Below are 16,543 nucleotides of genomic sequence, written 5' to 3'. Positions count from 1 at the left end.
TGGCAAACAGATTCTTTACCGCTAGTGCCACCTGGGAAGGCCGAAAGGTCAGTGGTGGACAAGATAACTGAGGGCAAGGTAAAAGCAAATAGGATGCTAGCGCTGGCAGATTCTCTAACCTGCTGTCCCCACTGCTGACCCTGCCCAAGGACAGACAGAAACCCTGTGGTGCAGGGCAAGGGGCCCTGTCTCAGCTTCTGGAACCTTCCACTAGTTCCACAAGGGCAAGGGCCTCTGTGTTAACCTGTGAGCAGGAGGAAGCCCAGGAACCAAGACTTCGTGGTCCTGGGAGGACTAGTGGGTAGAGGTGGCCGAAGTTCAGTCTCTGAGCAGAGAATAGGGGAAGGGACTGGACAGAGTGGGCTCCACCGACAGAGACACACCTGGAGAAAGGGCCATTTCAGAACAGTGGGCTCCCCAAGACCGATCAGCAGACAAGATGGTGCACCAGGGGCGGGGGAAGAGGCTGGCACTCAGAGGGGTCTAGGGACCCTCCCTTCCACTCCTCACAGCTAGGTGGCTCTGGGTCTCTGCGGATCTGGGGGTCCCTTACCCTGTATCCTTCTCCCGCCCCACCTCCAGATCTTTAGCCCTCTGAGGCTGCCTCCTGTCAGGCTGTGGGACCCGTCAGAGTCCCCAAACTCTCACAGAGCCAGACACCCTCTTAATTCAGAACCCCTTCCTCTGCCCAGACGCCCCTTCATCCCTGTACCCCAGCCCGCAGGCCACCCTGGGAGTCTGGCTTCTCAGCAGGGCTTAGCAAAAAAGTGTTTCATACACATTTCCCGCCAACATGGCGGGGTAATAGCCGGGAGGCTCCGCCGGTTCGCAGACAAATGAAGGCGGCTCAGTGCAGAACCAGGCTGCAGACAGTCCCCACGGGGCACATGGAAACCGCGTGCCTGTCCTCACTCCCTCGAACACCACCCCCCGCCCCCGCATCTATCTCCCCCTTTCCGCCTGCCTGTTTCCCCTTCCTTGGGGGAGTGAGACAGAGGAGTCCCCACGCTCTGGCGCTTGCTGCCCGCGAGCGTGCCCATTTTCCCGTGGAGGCGGGCGCATTTCTGCTCGCGAGCTGTCGGCGCGCGCTGGGCACACACGGCGATCTCTCGCTGTGATGGGGCCGTTGGCGCGCGCTCGGGTGCCCTCTGGGACGCCTGCCCCTGGGGAGAAATGTGAGCCCCCCAACACAAGCTGGAGGCTCTGCAGACACTGCACCGGCCCGACCCTCTTTTCACAAGGTGCAGCCTGGGAGGGACTCGGGGCGCCAAGAGCGCGTAACGAAACGCAGGAGCGCTCAGGCCGGGTGACAGTCAACTAGGAGCACAAATACGGGCTCAGGGGCCGCAGGCCTTGGCGGCGGGGAAGGAACGGACGGTGCGGCGCGTCTGGGATCGTAGGGTCCCGTGGGGGCCGCCGCTCGGCCGGGGGCGGGGAGGCGGCTCCTCCATGCTCCAGTTGAGCCCTGGAAAAACCCCGGCGCGCGGGGGAGAGACGGGCCAGCTCGCAGGCACGGCCGCGGGCCGTCTTTGTTCCCGCCATCCGCGGCACGGCCGGATGCAGTCATGGAAAAACCCATCGGGGCGCCGGGGCGGGGGCGACAGGGGAGGGGCGGCGCGCGCCCGGCCGCCCCGCCACCCTCGCCGGCCCGCCCGGGCGGGGCTGCTCTCGGATCCCGCCCCGGGAGCGCTCCTCGCGGGCAGAGGGGGAGACCCGGGAAAACAGAGAATGCCGGGCGGGAAGGGGAGGCCTGGGAACCGAGAACCAGAAGTACCCTGCCTCTGGGGGCGGCGCGCATCCTGGCTCCGCCAGCATACCCTCGTGCTCTCGGCCGGGACGGGAGGGTGGCCGGCCTGGTGCGTGCCGGGTACACGCGAGCTGTACACGGCCACTGGGCAGCTGCGGCAGCGGGTGGTGGCCGGCCCCTAGGGGGCGCGCACAGACACCTCCCCGCCACCCCCAGGCCAGGGCGCGGACGCGTGTGCGGCGGCTCACACGCCTCTGTACACAAATGATCATATACACGCACGTGCTCCCCGACACGCGAGCTAACCCCAGCTCCCAGCACAGAGGGAAAGAAAGCGTCCTGCCGAGCGGGGCGGATTAGATGCTTCTTTGGCGGCCCCCAGGGCAGGTGACAGAACCTCAGGAGCTAGAGGCGAGGACCTTAGAATCTTACGCCGCGGTTAGGGTCCCCCCTCCCCCCTACTTTACAGGTGTGTGCCAGAATCCCATCTCAGGGCTAGAGTTTCCCTCCCTTTCAGGATGCCGCCTGCCTGTCCTGGTCTTAGGAACCCGCCTGGAGACTTTACGCCTGGGAGGCGTAAAGACTTTTTTTTTTCTTTAGAAAAGGAAAGTGTTGGCTGGAGTCGGGCTCTGACTTCTGAGGCCTTTCCAGTTAACGACTTATTATGAAGAAGGAACTGGACCCAGAGACCATAAAAGGAGTTGGTGGGAGCGGAGGAAAAAAAACCTTGGTGCCCGGTTTGGCCCCAGCCACAGGCTCAAACGTCCCCTTGTTTATTTGTGCTGCTGCCTGCAGTGGGGCGCCAGGGTGCAAACGCGAGCCCATGGGGGTCCCTGGGGTGGGGAGGGGACGTGGAAGAGGACATGATTCTGGGGGGCCCAGAGCCAGATTCGGGAGAAGAGACTTAAGGTTCTGCCTGAGTGGGGAGGCTGCTAGGTTGGGGTGGTAGGTGGGGGTTCTTGAAACCCGGAGGGCAGGGAGCCCACCACCTCAAAAAGTTCAGGAACAGGGCTGTCTTTCTGAGGTCTGGCTGTTGGAATTGTGGGAATCCAGTTGTGCTGGGAGTTCCAGCCACCTCCCAGAATACAGAATACAGGCACAAAGCGACAGGACAGGGTCAGAGGAACTGGCAGCCACTTGTGGTCTCCTTGGGAACTGAGGTTGGAATCAAATGACCCAGACCCGGCCTTTCCCTAACTTCCTGGTTTGGGGGATCTGATCCGACATCTCTGGACCTCAGATTCCTCATCTGTAAAGTGGGAACAAGAGCTCCTCCGTAGGCTCCCTCCATCCTGCCTGCCTTCCTTCCTTTTCCACTTCTCAAAGCCCCTGGAGCTTGTTCACCAGGACTCCTTCCAAGGCCTAATTTCCTAAGAGCAGGTGGGGTCCAGTGGGACGTAGGCTGGGGAGCAGCGCCCCCTCGTGGTAAATATCGGGAGGGCTCGGTTATTCCAGGAGGACTCACGCGGGCTACCCTGCTTTTGGTGTCTGATGGGGGCTCTGGCAAGTTAGAGCTTCCATGGGCTGATCCTGGGGCTCCACTCAGGAAGGCTTTTTCATCTTGCTTCAGCTACCCCGTTGAGCAACCAGAGAGAATTCTGCTTCCCCGCAGCAGCCTCTGGTCTGCCTTCTCACAGCTCTGCTTCTCCATTTTTAACAGGCTTCTCTCACTTCTGTCCCGGAGGAATCCATTTGGCATTTACACTGTGCTTTACAGCTTACACAGCACTTTGACACACATTACTCGTCCCTGAGGTGTGCTGTTTCTGGGTGGTGACGGCCCCAGATGGATAGAGGATCCTGGCTTGGGGCGTGGCTCCAGCACGAGAGGGCTGGTTTGGATCCTGCCTCCTCCATCCAGCTGTGTAACCAGGGAGACGCTCAAAACATTGAATAACCAGTAGGACAGGCAGCGACCAATCAGAACAGATCCTGCCCTAAACACCAGGTACAGCCAAATGTGTGTACCTGCTGAAGATTCTGGAACAATCTCAGCCTCACCTCAGTTTCTCTATCTTCTGTAAGGACACAGTGATCCTACTTTATAGGGCTGTTGTGAAGGCTGAATTAGTTACTGGATATAAAAGGTGGAGAAACCAGTGTCTGGGACATAGAAAGCATCCACTAAGAGCTTTATTACTGGTCCCTTCTCTTCTCAGACTCTGTGACTCAGGGTGAGCAGCACTCTTAAAGGATAACACCTCCCTTCCCTGCAGTGAGCCCTCTATATACATCTGGGCTTGCCCCCGGCTCACTTCCCACTTACCACACTTCCTCTAGTTATTCTACTCATCAGAAGTGCTTCTCAAGCTTTCCCACGTATCCAAATTTCTGGGAGACCTTATTATACCGCAGATTCTGATTGAGGAGGTCTGTGTGGGGCCTGGGATTCTGTATTTCCTACAAGCTCCCAAGTGGAGCTGATGCTGGTCTGAGAAGCAAGACTCCCAGAGATCACTGCAGAAACAGAAGTGTCAGCAGATTGTGAGCCATAAATGTTCATTGAGCATTTACTCGGTGCAAGGCTTCCCTGGTGGCTCAGAAGATAAAGAATCCGACTGCAGTGCCGGAGACCTGGGTTCGATCCCTGGGTAGGGAAGATCCCCTGGGTCAGGGAGAAGGGCAACCCACTCCAGTATTCTTGCCTGGAGAACTCCATGGACAGAGGCAGGCTACAGTCCATGGGGTCTCAAAGAGTTGGACATGACCGAGTGATTCACACACACAGTCAGTGCAAGGCTGTGCAAGGATCCAAACAGTCCAAGGGCTGGGTTCCAACCTCAAGTGGCAGATTAGTTATCTCACACAAATGGAGGTTAAAACCTAGCAATTGGGCCAAAGGGCTAACATGTGCCAAAGGGGGTGCATGTGGTGAATCCATTCTCCTCCCGGTAGCCAGAGTGATGCTTTAAACAAGTGATGCTCTTGGCTTTGGCCGAGATATTTTACTTTCTTCAGTTGAGGTGATCCCCAGAGAGGGCTGACAGCTGAGGGTCCTTCTGTCTGAAGCCTGTACTCCCAGCTCTGGGGTACCCTAAGTCCTTCAGGCCTACAGGTGACCTGGATGGTGCAGCACAGTGCCCACATGGGGGTACTCACCCTGGCAGGAGGGCAGGAATCAGAGAGCCTGGTGGAGGGGACGGGCTGTGCAGGCAGTCCAGCAGAGGGGTTTGCCAGCCCTGATCCCAGGGTAGAGATGTTCTCTCCCTTGGTTCCCTGAAGACAGAGTGGGATGAATCATGGGTGGGATGTAGACCACAGGCACGACCTCGACTTTTGTTCTTCTGTGTTGTAGTGTTAATCAGTGTCAACTTATCATCTATCAGCTGCTACACTTCACATTTCATCATCTTAGGTAGATAACCCTCACATTTTTCCAAGAGCAAGTTTTGTTCAGCTCGAATAGGGAATCAGACAATCAGCATTTGCAGGAATGAGCATTTCTGAAAGTGTTCTGTGGTTTGGGTCCTTTGCTAAGAAAGCACCAGGTCTACCCCTCCGCCCCCACATGTGATATCTTGTGAGCCTCTTTGAGGCCGCCCTAGATGTCCACATTGTGTTGACTGGATGGTGTGTATAGTGGTCCAGGAAGCAGCCAGCAGCAGCATGGGGAGAGGCCAGCAGAGGGACCTGAGAGAAGGAAGAGGCGGGCTGTGCCCAGGAAGGAGCCTTGCTTGGTGTCGGGGACACAGCAGCTGGGTTGGCCTCATGAGTCTGTACCCTGTGCAGTCCCATGGGGTTCCGGGCTTGGCTTAATGCTTCGCCGTCCCTGTCTTGATGTCCTTTTTTAATTTCATTTTTGTTTTCTTTTTGTTTGTTTTTGTTGTTGTTGTCTTGACATTCTCAATACTTTTTGAAGAAGGGGCCTTGTATTTTTGCTTCACTTGGGCCCCATACATTATGTAGCTGGTTCTGCTTGCCAGCTCTGGTTCTTGGGCCCAGAGCCTGTTCTGCAGGGCCCATCTGGGAGAAGACAGGTTGGGGGAGGTGGGCCTGGGGGGGATCCTTGAACAGGTCTTTGTGTGAATCTGGGATCATGGAGCTTGCTCCACCCCGAGGGGAAGAGAGGATGAAGGCTGCAGGCTTTTCTCAATTGAGAACCAGGCCCAGGAAGCCAGCCCCCGAGGCTGGTCTTTCAGAGATGCCCGGTGCCTCCCGTCTTCCAAGCCACCATCAGTGAGACTAAGAGACAGGAAGGGCCACAGGGATGGAGTAGAGGCCTCGCTTGGCTGGGACCGGCAGAGCACCCCCTGGCTCCTGGGTTAACAACTGGCCAGGATGAGGGTGCTCGGCTCATTCTTTTTGGCCTGGGTTCAGATATCTGTGTCCCTGAGTCCAGCCTGGTCTGGCCCACTGGACGGCTCCCTGGAGACAGACTGTGAGAGGCTTGGGTGGTACTCTGTTTTGACAGGTGGCATATGAAGGAAGGAGCCTGATAGGCCTGGACAGACTGTGTCACTTAAGTCCTGAGACCCAGTTAGGGGCTGAGTCCTGAGGGGACCCGCTCACTCCTCCCTTCCCCAACTCTCATCCCCGCCTTCCTGGGCCTGGGCCAGCTCTCATGCCCAAATTTAGGTCATGGCTTTGTCTTTGCACACCTGATGCTCTTTCTGCTCCTGTGGTGTCTTGTCCCTCCCCTTCTTCCACTCCAGGTTGGAACAATATCCTCTCTCAGGGGAACATCTGCAGTCCCATGGGAAGCGCGTGCAGAGCGCCCACTGTGTGCCAGTGAGGTGACAGTGAGCCTGGGCTGCTCCAAACAGGAGTGCCTTACTTCAAGGAGTTCACCCAGCCGAACATTTATAAGTAGGATAAAGCCTGGCGGTCCCGGGGCCCCCCGAGTGGGGAGAAAACCTGGGCGACAGGGAGCAGACTGGGGGCGTCCTGCTTTGGGCGCAGACCCCGCCCCGCCTGGGTCGCCGGTCCGAGAGCTGAAAAGGGCCTCTGTGTTCCGTCTCCTGCCTGCCCGTGGGCCAGGAGCGCATTTCCGCAGCTGCGCCAGACCCCGGAGGCTCCGCAGACCCTCGGGGGACAGACGCAAATAGTTCCCGGCCCAGCTGCCCAGCCAGTTACCTTGGGAACCAAACTCAATCGCCTGACGTCACTAGGCCGTTGCGTAGCAACCGGCAAAGACTCACCCTGCAGCTCTCCCCGCCTCCGCGGTGAGGTAGCCGTCGCCATGGAGACGGCGGGACTGGGCATGGCGCTGCCCGGCCGCCCTGTCCTCCTCGCCCCTCGCCCGCCTGGTCGCGCCCTCCGCCCCTCCCCGCGACGGAAGGGGACCAGCCCCAGCGGAGGAAACGGCGCCTCCTGGCCTCAGGGCGGCTGGCGAGGGCCCCGTGGTGGCCTAAAGTGCGTCCTGCCGCCAACTGGGATCCCTCTTCCAGAGAGGCCTTTGTTCACCGTCACCCACCTGCCTGCCCCCTTTTCGGTTCCCAGCCTGAGATCCTGCTCAGGAGACGGAGCAGGTGGCAGCATGGGACATTTCCCCCCACACCCATCGCCCAGGACATCTCAGCAGTGTTTGGCTACCTGCCTTGTGGGAGGAGACACTGGGCCCTGCTCACATCCTTGGTTCCCTCCTCCACCTTCCCCTGGTGCCTTCCCCTGACGTCTGTGCTGTGACATTCACCCGCATGCCTGCCTGCCGGTGCTGGGTGCGGTTTGGCCAGGCCACCCCTGGGTGGGGGGGCGGGGAGTGAGGAGGGTAGAGCCTACCTGACTGCTTGCCAAAATTTCTGCTGTGGGTGTTGTTCCGCGGTTGCCTCATCTACATTTCACACCATAGCAGATTATACAATGCCGAATCCCCAAGCCCAGAACCTTCCAGGGGCCAGCAGCAATCTGCCACTGTGCCCTGCCTCCCTCTCTGCCTTGACTTAACCGTCTTCGGCCAGGAATAATCCTAACCACCTCCTCTTGCTAGAGCACCTCGATTGTCTTGTTCAAGTTCAGAGCGGTGGAGGCCTACCGTTTTTTCTTCATCAAAAACTGCATTTTGACACGCACTTAATATTCCCTGGTGGCTCAAATGGTAAAGAATCTGCCTGCAATGCAGGAGACACAGTTTCGATCCCTGGATTGGGAAGATCCTCTGGAGAAGGGAATGGCTACCCACTCCAGTATTCTTGTCTGGAGAATCCCATGGACAGAGGAGCCTGGCAGGTGGCAGTCCATAGGGTCGCAGAGTTGGACACGACTGAGCAACTAAAACACACCCAATAATATACAGGTGGTCAGAAACAAAACCAGGTGTTTTAGGCGAATCCTATTTTCTCATGGATATTTAAAATTCAGAGATCCAAAGGAAGAATTTTCAATCCATGGAGTTGCAAGGAGAACACTTCAGAATGCCTCAGCTCTTTTCAAACACATGTCAGAGACAGTCTGACCGTGGGCAGAGGATTCACAGACAAACTCTAGTGTTGTGGTGGGCATCTTCAAGGCGTAGAGCTGAGGACTGCGCTCTGGGTGGCTTTGTGCAAACATCTGACCTCATCTGGAGCCTCAGACTGGTTTTGTGGGAAAAGTGACTTTTATCTGCAGGGGAGCCTTCAGATGTGGGTGGAAAGGGAGGTCAGGGCTGTGCCACCTGCAGTGGGGAACCCCGGGCAGCCAGAAAAGGACAGTTTGCCTGGCTCCCGCTTTTCATCTCTGGGAGGGAGGGGCGTGGCTCAGGATGTCCAGAGCTGCCTGCTCCGAGAGGCACCAGGTCTGACCTTTCCACCGTGTGATCCAGGCTGGGCCAACCAGAGTCCTTCCCCTTGGAATTTATCAGACTGGAGCAGGAAACAGACCTTTCCTCTTGGTCATGGAAGTGCAAGGCTGTGGACCTGGAGCCTCCAGGAGCCTAGTCCTCTGACATAAGCAGAAGCTTGGAGAAGAGTTGCCATGGGAGGTAGAGGACACAGCCATGGAGGTATCTGACAGCTTTGTGACCCGATAGCAGGCATCTCGAAAGTCAGTTCCTTCTCAGCCCTTTTCTGCCCAGCTTGTCAAATCTGTGGGTTTTTGTCACTTCTAATGAAGAGACTCCTGACCAGTATATAGACAGACAATGCAGAAAGCCCCAAGGAAGGAAGAAAACTAACATTTGTCACAGACCTACTGTTAAATGCTGTTCTTTTTCTAATGCATTCTTTTTTTTTTAATTTTTTTATTGAAGGATAATTGGTTTACAGAATGAACTGTGGTGTTGGAGAAGACTCTCTAGAGTCCCTTGGATTGCAAGGAGATCCAACCAGTCCATCCTGAAGGAGATCAATCCTGGGTGTTCATTGGAAGGACCGATGCTAAAGCTGAAACTCCAATACTTTGGCCACCTCATGCGAAGAGTTGACTCATTGGAAAAGACCCTGATGCTGGGAGGGATTGGGGGCAGGAGGAGAAGGGGACAACAGAGGATGAGATGGCTGGATGGCATCACTGACTTGATGGACATGAGTTTGAGTGAACCCCGGGAGTTGGTGATGGACAGGGAGGCCTGGTGTGCTGCAGTTCATGGGGTCGCATAGAGTCGGACACAACTGAGTGACTGAACTGAACTGAATGCATTCTTGATCACAGGCATTTTAGAGGTGAGGAAATGGAGGTTTGGCCCTCATCTAGCACCACAGTGCCCATGAGGACTCCACAGGGAGGGCCAGTGCACCATCTGTGGTTCCTGCCCATCCAGAGACCCACCGGCCAAGCCCTCCTCTTGAGGCCACAGCGTTCCTCTGCCATCTCCCAGGACTTGTCGGTGTCCTACCCTTAGCCACACCCTGGCCGGGCTCAGAGATTAGGGTGTTGTGTCCTATGGCTCTTGTTGCTGCTGCCGCTGCTGTCGCTTCAGTCGTGTCTGACTCTGTGCAACCCCATAGAGGGCAGCCCACCAGGCTCCTACGCCCATGGGATTTTCCAGGCAAGGGTACTGGAGTGGGGTCCCATTGCCTTCTCCCTCTGTGGCTTTTAGCTTAGCCTAAATGTTTCTTTAAACAAAACCTCTGCTTACCCGTCAATCTCTCAGAGGCAGAATACACACCCGAAAAGACTGCTGTTGCTATAGAGAAATGCTGGTAGCTGTCAGGTATTAACCCTAATATATAAACAAGAAACTGGAGAGACACCGGCTTTGTTGGGGTGAACTTATAACTTTGTTGTATCTCAATTCTCAACACCAAAGAGTACCCTCCATACAGCTGCCCTGTTCTGACGATGGCTCATTCTTTTTCCATTTATACACCACCTTCTGTCCCTACCAACTGCCCCTCCCCAATAGTTCCATAGTTGTTCAGGGCATTCCCTGGCAATCCAGTAGTTAGCTCTCGGCACTTTCACTGCCAGAGCCCAGGGTTTGATCCCTCGTTGAGGAACTAAGATCCTGTAAGCTGCGTGGTGCAGCCAAAAAGAAAAAAAAAGTTTAGTATTTATCCATCCAACACAGTGGCGCGTGTGCCTGTGATAGGCTGGATCACCCCCATTTGCTGAGTGCTCCTGTCTCGTATGAATTTCGTCCTCTTGGCCTGTGAAATGGGGCCTTTCTCCAAGTTCCTGACTCTGGGCCTTTCCTTTCTCACTCCAGCCAGAGGGGGTGCACCCATGAGCCCCTGTGTTGCATTCCTCATTCCTGAGTGCACCGCCCTGACCCTGCAGGTACAGTAGCACCTGGATGCCTGGGGGGTCCCACCTGCAGAGATGACGTGCTGCCAGGTGTATTTGCCAACACCACAGTTAATCCCACTACAAAGGGAAAGGCCAGGAGCAGGCAGGGAAATTCCATCCTTAGCACACAGCTCCATAGCACGCTTCTGTCCCAATAAACACAGTGATCGTTAACACTTACATGGCACTCAACAGTGAGCCAGGCACATTTCCAAGCCCTTGCTTCATCTATTCCTCACAACAGCCTGATGTGGCAGGTGTATCATCATTTTACAGATGAGGAGACCGACACATGGAGGATGAAAGGAATGTAGCTAGGAGGAGGAGGAGCCAGGACTCAAGGTAGCCTGACCCCCAAAGTGAAAGTGAAAGTGAAGTCGATCAGTCACATCCAACTCTTTGCGACTCCATGGACTGTAGCCTACCACACTCCGCCGTCCATGGGATTTTCCAGGCAGGGGTACTGGAGTGGGTTGCCATTTCCTTCTCCAGAGGATCTTCCCTACTCAGGGATCGAACCCGGGTCTCCCGCATTGTAGGCAAAGCATGCTCTATATAACTCGGGTGGCTTTTTTTTTTTTTTTAACTTCATGGGTGTGGAAGCTTTTATTTATTTTTAAAAAATTATTTGTAAACAAATTATTTGCTTACAAATAATTTTTATAAGAATTATTTATTTTGGTTGTGCTAGGTCTTCGTTGCTGCACAGGCTTTTCTCCAGTTGTGGTGAGTGGGTGCTGCTCTCCAGCTGCAGTGTGCGGGCCTCTCATGGCAGCGGCTTCTCCTGCTGTGGACCACAGGCTCTGGGGCTCGAAGGCTTCGGTAGTTGCAGCTCTCAGGCACTAGAGCACGGGCTCAGTAGGTGTGGTGCCCAGGCTTTGGTTGTGAGGCATGTGGAATCTTCTTGGACTAGGGATCAAACCCACATCCCTTGCATCACAAGTCAGATTCTTATCCACTGTAACCCCAGGAGAGTCTGAAACTCTGCTGGCTTTAACACACAAAATGGTGTTGGTCCAGCAGCCCTTGCTGTGAGGAACCCCCATTTCTGGACTGACCCAGCCCCAGAGGTGGACTTGAGGCCCACGCCAGGCAACGAGCTATTTCATTTCCTGTGGTCTCCGTGATTGGCTCAGCAGGGCATCGGAGCCGTGTCTTCCCCTGGGATTCTCCTGCCAGAGCCAGGGGGAACAAGAGCCTCTCTTTCCAGGAAGGCGTCTGAGCACTGGAGAATGGAGCGAGCACAGGAGGGGCCAAGCTGGAAAAATAGAGCCCTGAGGACACGGCTGAGGCCTGGGTGCAAACACTCCGGCACTTGGCAATTGTGCTAGTCGGCTAATCCTTGCCCCTAACCTGGGTCGAGCTTGGCCTCCATCTCTCGTTCGCCTTTGCAGTCTCAGGATCTGGCAGTGCCTGGCCTAAAGCGGTGCTTTGTTTTTGTTGCTTAGTTGGTAAGTTGGGTCTGACTTTGTGACCCCCATGGACTATAGCCTCATGGACAGGCTCCTCTGTCCATGAGATTTCCCAGGGAAGAATACTGGAGTGGGTTGCCATTTCCTTCTCCAGGGCATCTTCCTGACTCAGGCATCGAACCTGAATTTTCTGCATTGGCAGGTGGATTCTTTACCACTGAACCTCCTGGGGAACAGAGTGGCACTTGCGTATGTGCATGATAAGTCACTTCAGTCTTGTCTGACTCTGTGAGACTCTATGGGCTGCAGCCTGCTAGACTTCTCTGTCCATGGAATTCTCAAGGCAAGAACACTAGAGTGGGTTGCTGTGCCCTCCTCCAGGGAATCTTCCCGACCCAGGGATCGAACTCGTGTCTCTTAGGCCTACTTGCATTGGCAGGCGGGTTCTTTACCACTAGCACTACCTGGGAAGCCCAGTAGTGGCCCTTGCTGCTGCTGCTGCTAAGTCGCTTCAGTCGTGTCCGACTCTGTGCGACCCCATAGACAGCAGCCCACTAGGCTCCTCTGTCCCTGGGATTCTCCAGGCAAGAACACTGGAGTGGGTTGCCATTTCCTCCTCCAATGTATGAAAGTGAAAAGTGAAAGGGAAGTCGCTCAGTCGTGCCCGACTCTTAGCAACCCCATGGACTGCAGCCTACCAGGCTCCTCTGTCTCTGGGATTCTCCAGGCAAGAACACTGGAGTGGGTTGCCATTTCCTTCTCCAATGCATGAAAGTGAAAAGTGAAAGGGAAGTTGCTCAGTCGTGCCCGACTCTTAGCAACCCCATGGACTGCAGCCTACCAGGCTCCTCTGTCCATGGGATTTTCCAGGCAAGAGTACTGGAGTGGGGTGCCATTGCCTTCGCTGCTTTAAAAATATTTGTTGAAAGCATTTGGGGTCCACCTGGCAGTTCTGTCTTCTCTGCTCTGGACTCTGGGCAGGTTGAGCTGCTGGGCCACCCTCCCCACCGAGCACCCACCATGCCTGCCTCTACTTTTGTCGTCCTTGCCTCTGTCGGGGACACATCCTTCTCTTTAGGCCTGCCTCAGAGGGCCCCTGATCCTGGGATCTGAACTGACAACCTGCCTCCTCTGGATTCCTTGCTTTCATTCCATAGGGGCAGCTCACCTTCAGAAAGTGGCAGCTCCTTGAGGGAAGGGGTAGACACACCTGGTTTTATGCCCTTGGGGCCTGGCATCAGACTTATTCACAGGAAGCATGTGCTGGGGAGGGGTGGTAAGTGCATGCCTCTGGGGGTCAGGCCAGTGACGTCAGTCCTGATGTAAGGCAGGCGGTTCCCTCTAAAGTGGGCAGCTCAGCTGCAGGTTGCCCAGAAGAAAGAAGGCCCCTAGGTTTCTTAAGAGAAGCAGAAGTCCATTAATAAGTATTTATTTATTTGGCTGCACCAGGCTTTAGCCATGGCACACAGGATCTTAAATCTTTGGTGCAGTATGCAAACTCTTAGTTGTGGCACATGGGATCCAGTTCCCTGACTGGGGATCGAACTTGGGCCCCCTACATGGGGGGCGTGGATTCTCAGCCACTGGACCACCAGGGAAGTCCTCAGTTTTTATTTAAAATCTCTTGGCTTGGACTTCCCTAGTGGGGCAGTGGATAAGAAATCCACCTGCCAATGCAGGGGACTCGGGTTCGATTCCTGGTCTTGGAAGATTCCGTATGCCTCAGGGCAACTAAGCCCGAGCACCACAATCACATCTACTGAATCTGTGCAACACGATTGCTGAAGCCCGTGCACCGGAGAGCCTGTGCTTCACAACAACAGAAGCCGCTGCAATGAGAAACCGTCCCACCACAATGACGAGTAGCCCCTGCTTGCCACAACCAGAGAAAACCCAAGTGAAGGAATGAAGACCAGCGCAGCAGAAAATAAAATAAATTAAAAAGAAAAAAGAACTACTGTGAAGGGCAAACAATCCATCAGTGGGCTGGTTCCCGCCAAGGTCGTCTCCCATTTGGAGACTCTGCTGGGAATGAAGGGTGGGTGAATGAAGGACTCCATGGCCAGGGCTGTAGGGAAGGTGTGTGGGTTGTGACCCATGTAAGACGCCCAGCCAAGGACGAGAGTCGGGGCTGATGTCCAGCCAGATCACTCACCAAGTCACGTGGCCAGGTTGGCACTGTGTCCAGCCAGAGGGTGGTCTGGTGGCCTTCCAAAGCAGGTGGCTCCTTTGTCAAGGTGGACAGAATCACAGACAAGGGTCAAAACCACGTCAAGAGACCTGGGTCTAAGGTGACCAACTTATCCTGGTTTGCCTGGGATTTTCTTGGTTTTAAATCTGAAAGTCTCACATCCCAGGAACCCCAGGCAAAGCAGGGTGGTTGGCCACCCTACCAGGATCCTTCTTCCCACTGTGTCCACCGTCTGCTGGAGGATAATAATTGTGGCAGCTCACACATGTGAACTCATTAAGTGCCAGACATCCTGTGTTAGCACCTGCGTTGTTCTCCTTATGTCTTAGAATATCTTCATGGTATGGGTTTGCTGTTGGTTCTATGGAGGAGAATTGGAGGTTCAGGAGGGTGAACGGATTGGCCCACGGCCAGTAGGGGTGCTGGGATTTGAACCCACATTGGTCTTGCTCTGAGTTCTCAACCCCACTACCAGAGAGCCCGGCAAGCTGGCCTGAGCCTGCTAAGCCAGGAAGTCCCAGAGAAGGGCCAGGTCTCGCTTCCTCAGAAATGCACTTACCTGGTTAGAGGTCCAGACCAGATCAATTTTTGCAGTGGTAAAGAATCTGCCTGCCAGTGCAGGAGACCCAGGAGATGCGGGTGCCATCCCTGGGTTGGGAAGATCCCCTGGAGGAGGAAATGGCAACCCACCCCAGTATTGTCGCCTGGAAAATTCCATGGGCAGAGGAGCCTGGCGGGCTACAGTCCATGGGGTCGCAAAGAGTCAGACATGACTGAGCAACAGCGCCCACAGCTCCCCACACCTGGCCTCCCAGGCTTGCCCAGGCCCTTCTCTTTCTTTTTAATTTTAATTTTTAAAATTGTATTGGCCATGCCACGCGGCATACAGGATCTTAGTTCCCAGGCTGGGGATTGAACCTGTGCCCCCTGCACTGGAAGGCTCAGAGTCTTAGCCACTGGACCACTCGGGAAGTCCCAAGGCAGGTCTCTTTCTGCACTTTGGCTCCCAGCTCCTGAGTGGGACAAGCTAAGAAGCCCTCAGGGGGGCACTTTTCCATTTCCAGAACACCCTAGCCCCCTCCTGTCCCTCCACCCTGTGCCCACTGCACAGACAAGGGAGGAGGCCGGCGCTTGGAAAATAAACGCTGGCCAGTGATTTATTGCCCAGTGTGGGGAGAGCTGTCCAGAGCAGGGGTGGGCGAGACAGCAGGGCAGGAGTGTCCCTGGGGTCTTGGGAAGCTGCCGAACATGGAGTCCAGTCCCAGTAGGGGCTGGCGTGGGCCTAGTGTGGGGTGAGATGGCTGGTCAGGTAGTTCATGGCCGAACGGATGCCCTCGATGGTCCTCTGCTCCACCGATTCCAGCACGTGGGTGACGGAGCGCAGGGCCAATCTGGTCCTCACCACCAGCCTGGAGGACAGGGCAGAGCTGGCTCTCCCCAGGATGCTGGAGACGGAGCGCAGGCTGGGCCCCGGGCTGTGCAACAGGTCTGACACAGAGCCACAGCCGGTGGCCAGGAAGCCTGTGGCCAGGCCCATGGTGGCATCGGACCACACCAGGATATCTGCCAGGGAGCTGATGGACCCCTCACCCCCACCCAGCAAGCTGGTCATGGAGCGCATGTAGCTGTTCTCCTCGCCAGCCGTGGAGTCCAGGGGACCTGTCCCTGGGGCCGATGCTCTGGGGCCCGGCGAGGCAGGGGCTGACAGCGAAGCATCAGGGTCAGGGTTCAAGGCTTCGGGACCCTCTGGCTTCTCCTCAACAGCTTCAGGGGTGTCAGCAGTCCCAGGGTCAAGCTGGTGCTTGGGGTCTGCGGTGCTCACGATGGGCTGAGCCTCCACATTTTGGGGGGACTGTGCCTCGGCACTTGGGGTGGCTGTTGCTGGCTCCTGCTCTCTGTCCGGGGTGGCCACTGCTTGTGGCGTTGCTTCCTCAACCAGGGAGTTAACTTGGAAAATCTGAGGATTCTGAGTCCCGATGGAATCTTGCAGCAGCCCTTTCTGCACTAGGTTCTGGAAGCCCAGGGAATTTTTTAGGGCACCTGGGGCCGGGTCAGCAGACAGGGCTGTGGCCTCCCTGGGCTCCTGGGCCTGCCCCTCGGCAGCTTCATGCTTATCTGCATCCCCGGACTCTGACGTGGTCCCCGAGGTGGCTGGCTCGATGGAGGCCTGATCTACATCCTGCCGTTCGGCTGATGTTACGGCATCAAGAGACACCAGGTCATCTGCGAGGAGGAGGACCTGACTTTGGGGCCCCACTGCTGGGATGTCTGTAGACCTGCTGTCCCCATCTGGAGGGGTGCTGGTGGCTCCGGCCTCTCCCGAGGGCACGGTGGTCATCCAGGCCCTTTGTTACTTGTGCTGGTTGAGAGAGTGGCCATGGCACTGCTGGGCTGAGCTCCCCAGATGGTGAGGTCACAGGGGACTGTCGAAGCTGGCGATGTCACAGGTACTTGCAGAGCAAGGGTCCTGTGCCTCTGGAGTGGCTGCCCTAGTGGGCTGAGTCTGTGGGGCTGTTTGTAGCCATGTTTGCAGACGTCTAAGGAGACACA

At 56.0% G+C, this 16,543-nt stretch overlaps 1 protein-coding gene across 1 annotated transcript; it reads right to left on the bottom strand.

The window, feature by feature from the left end:
* Positions 1-15,145: 15,145 nt before the first annotated feature.
* TEX44 (testis expressed 44) lies at positions 15,146-16,334 on the bottom strand. The gene has a single exon (XM_025263166.2). It carries the CDS (start codon positions 16,329-16,331, stop codon positions 15,276-15,278), a length of 1,056 nt encoding a protein of 351 aa, XP_025118951.2. The 5' UTR covers positions 16,332-16,334; the 3' UTR covers positions 15,146-15,275.
* Between the last annotated feature and the right edge of the window lie 209 nt (positions 16,335-16,543).

Source organism: Bubalus bubalis, chromosome 2 (assembly GCF_019923935.1).
Source record: "Bubalus bubalis isolate 160015118507 breed Murrah chromosome 2, NDDB_SH_1, whole genome shotgun sequence".
Lineage (NCBI taxonomy): Eukaryota > Metazoa > Chordata > Mammalia > Artiodactyla > Bovidae > Bubalus > Bubalus bubalis.
This window is presented reverse-complemented; position numbering and strand designations above follow the sequence as displayed.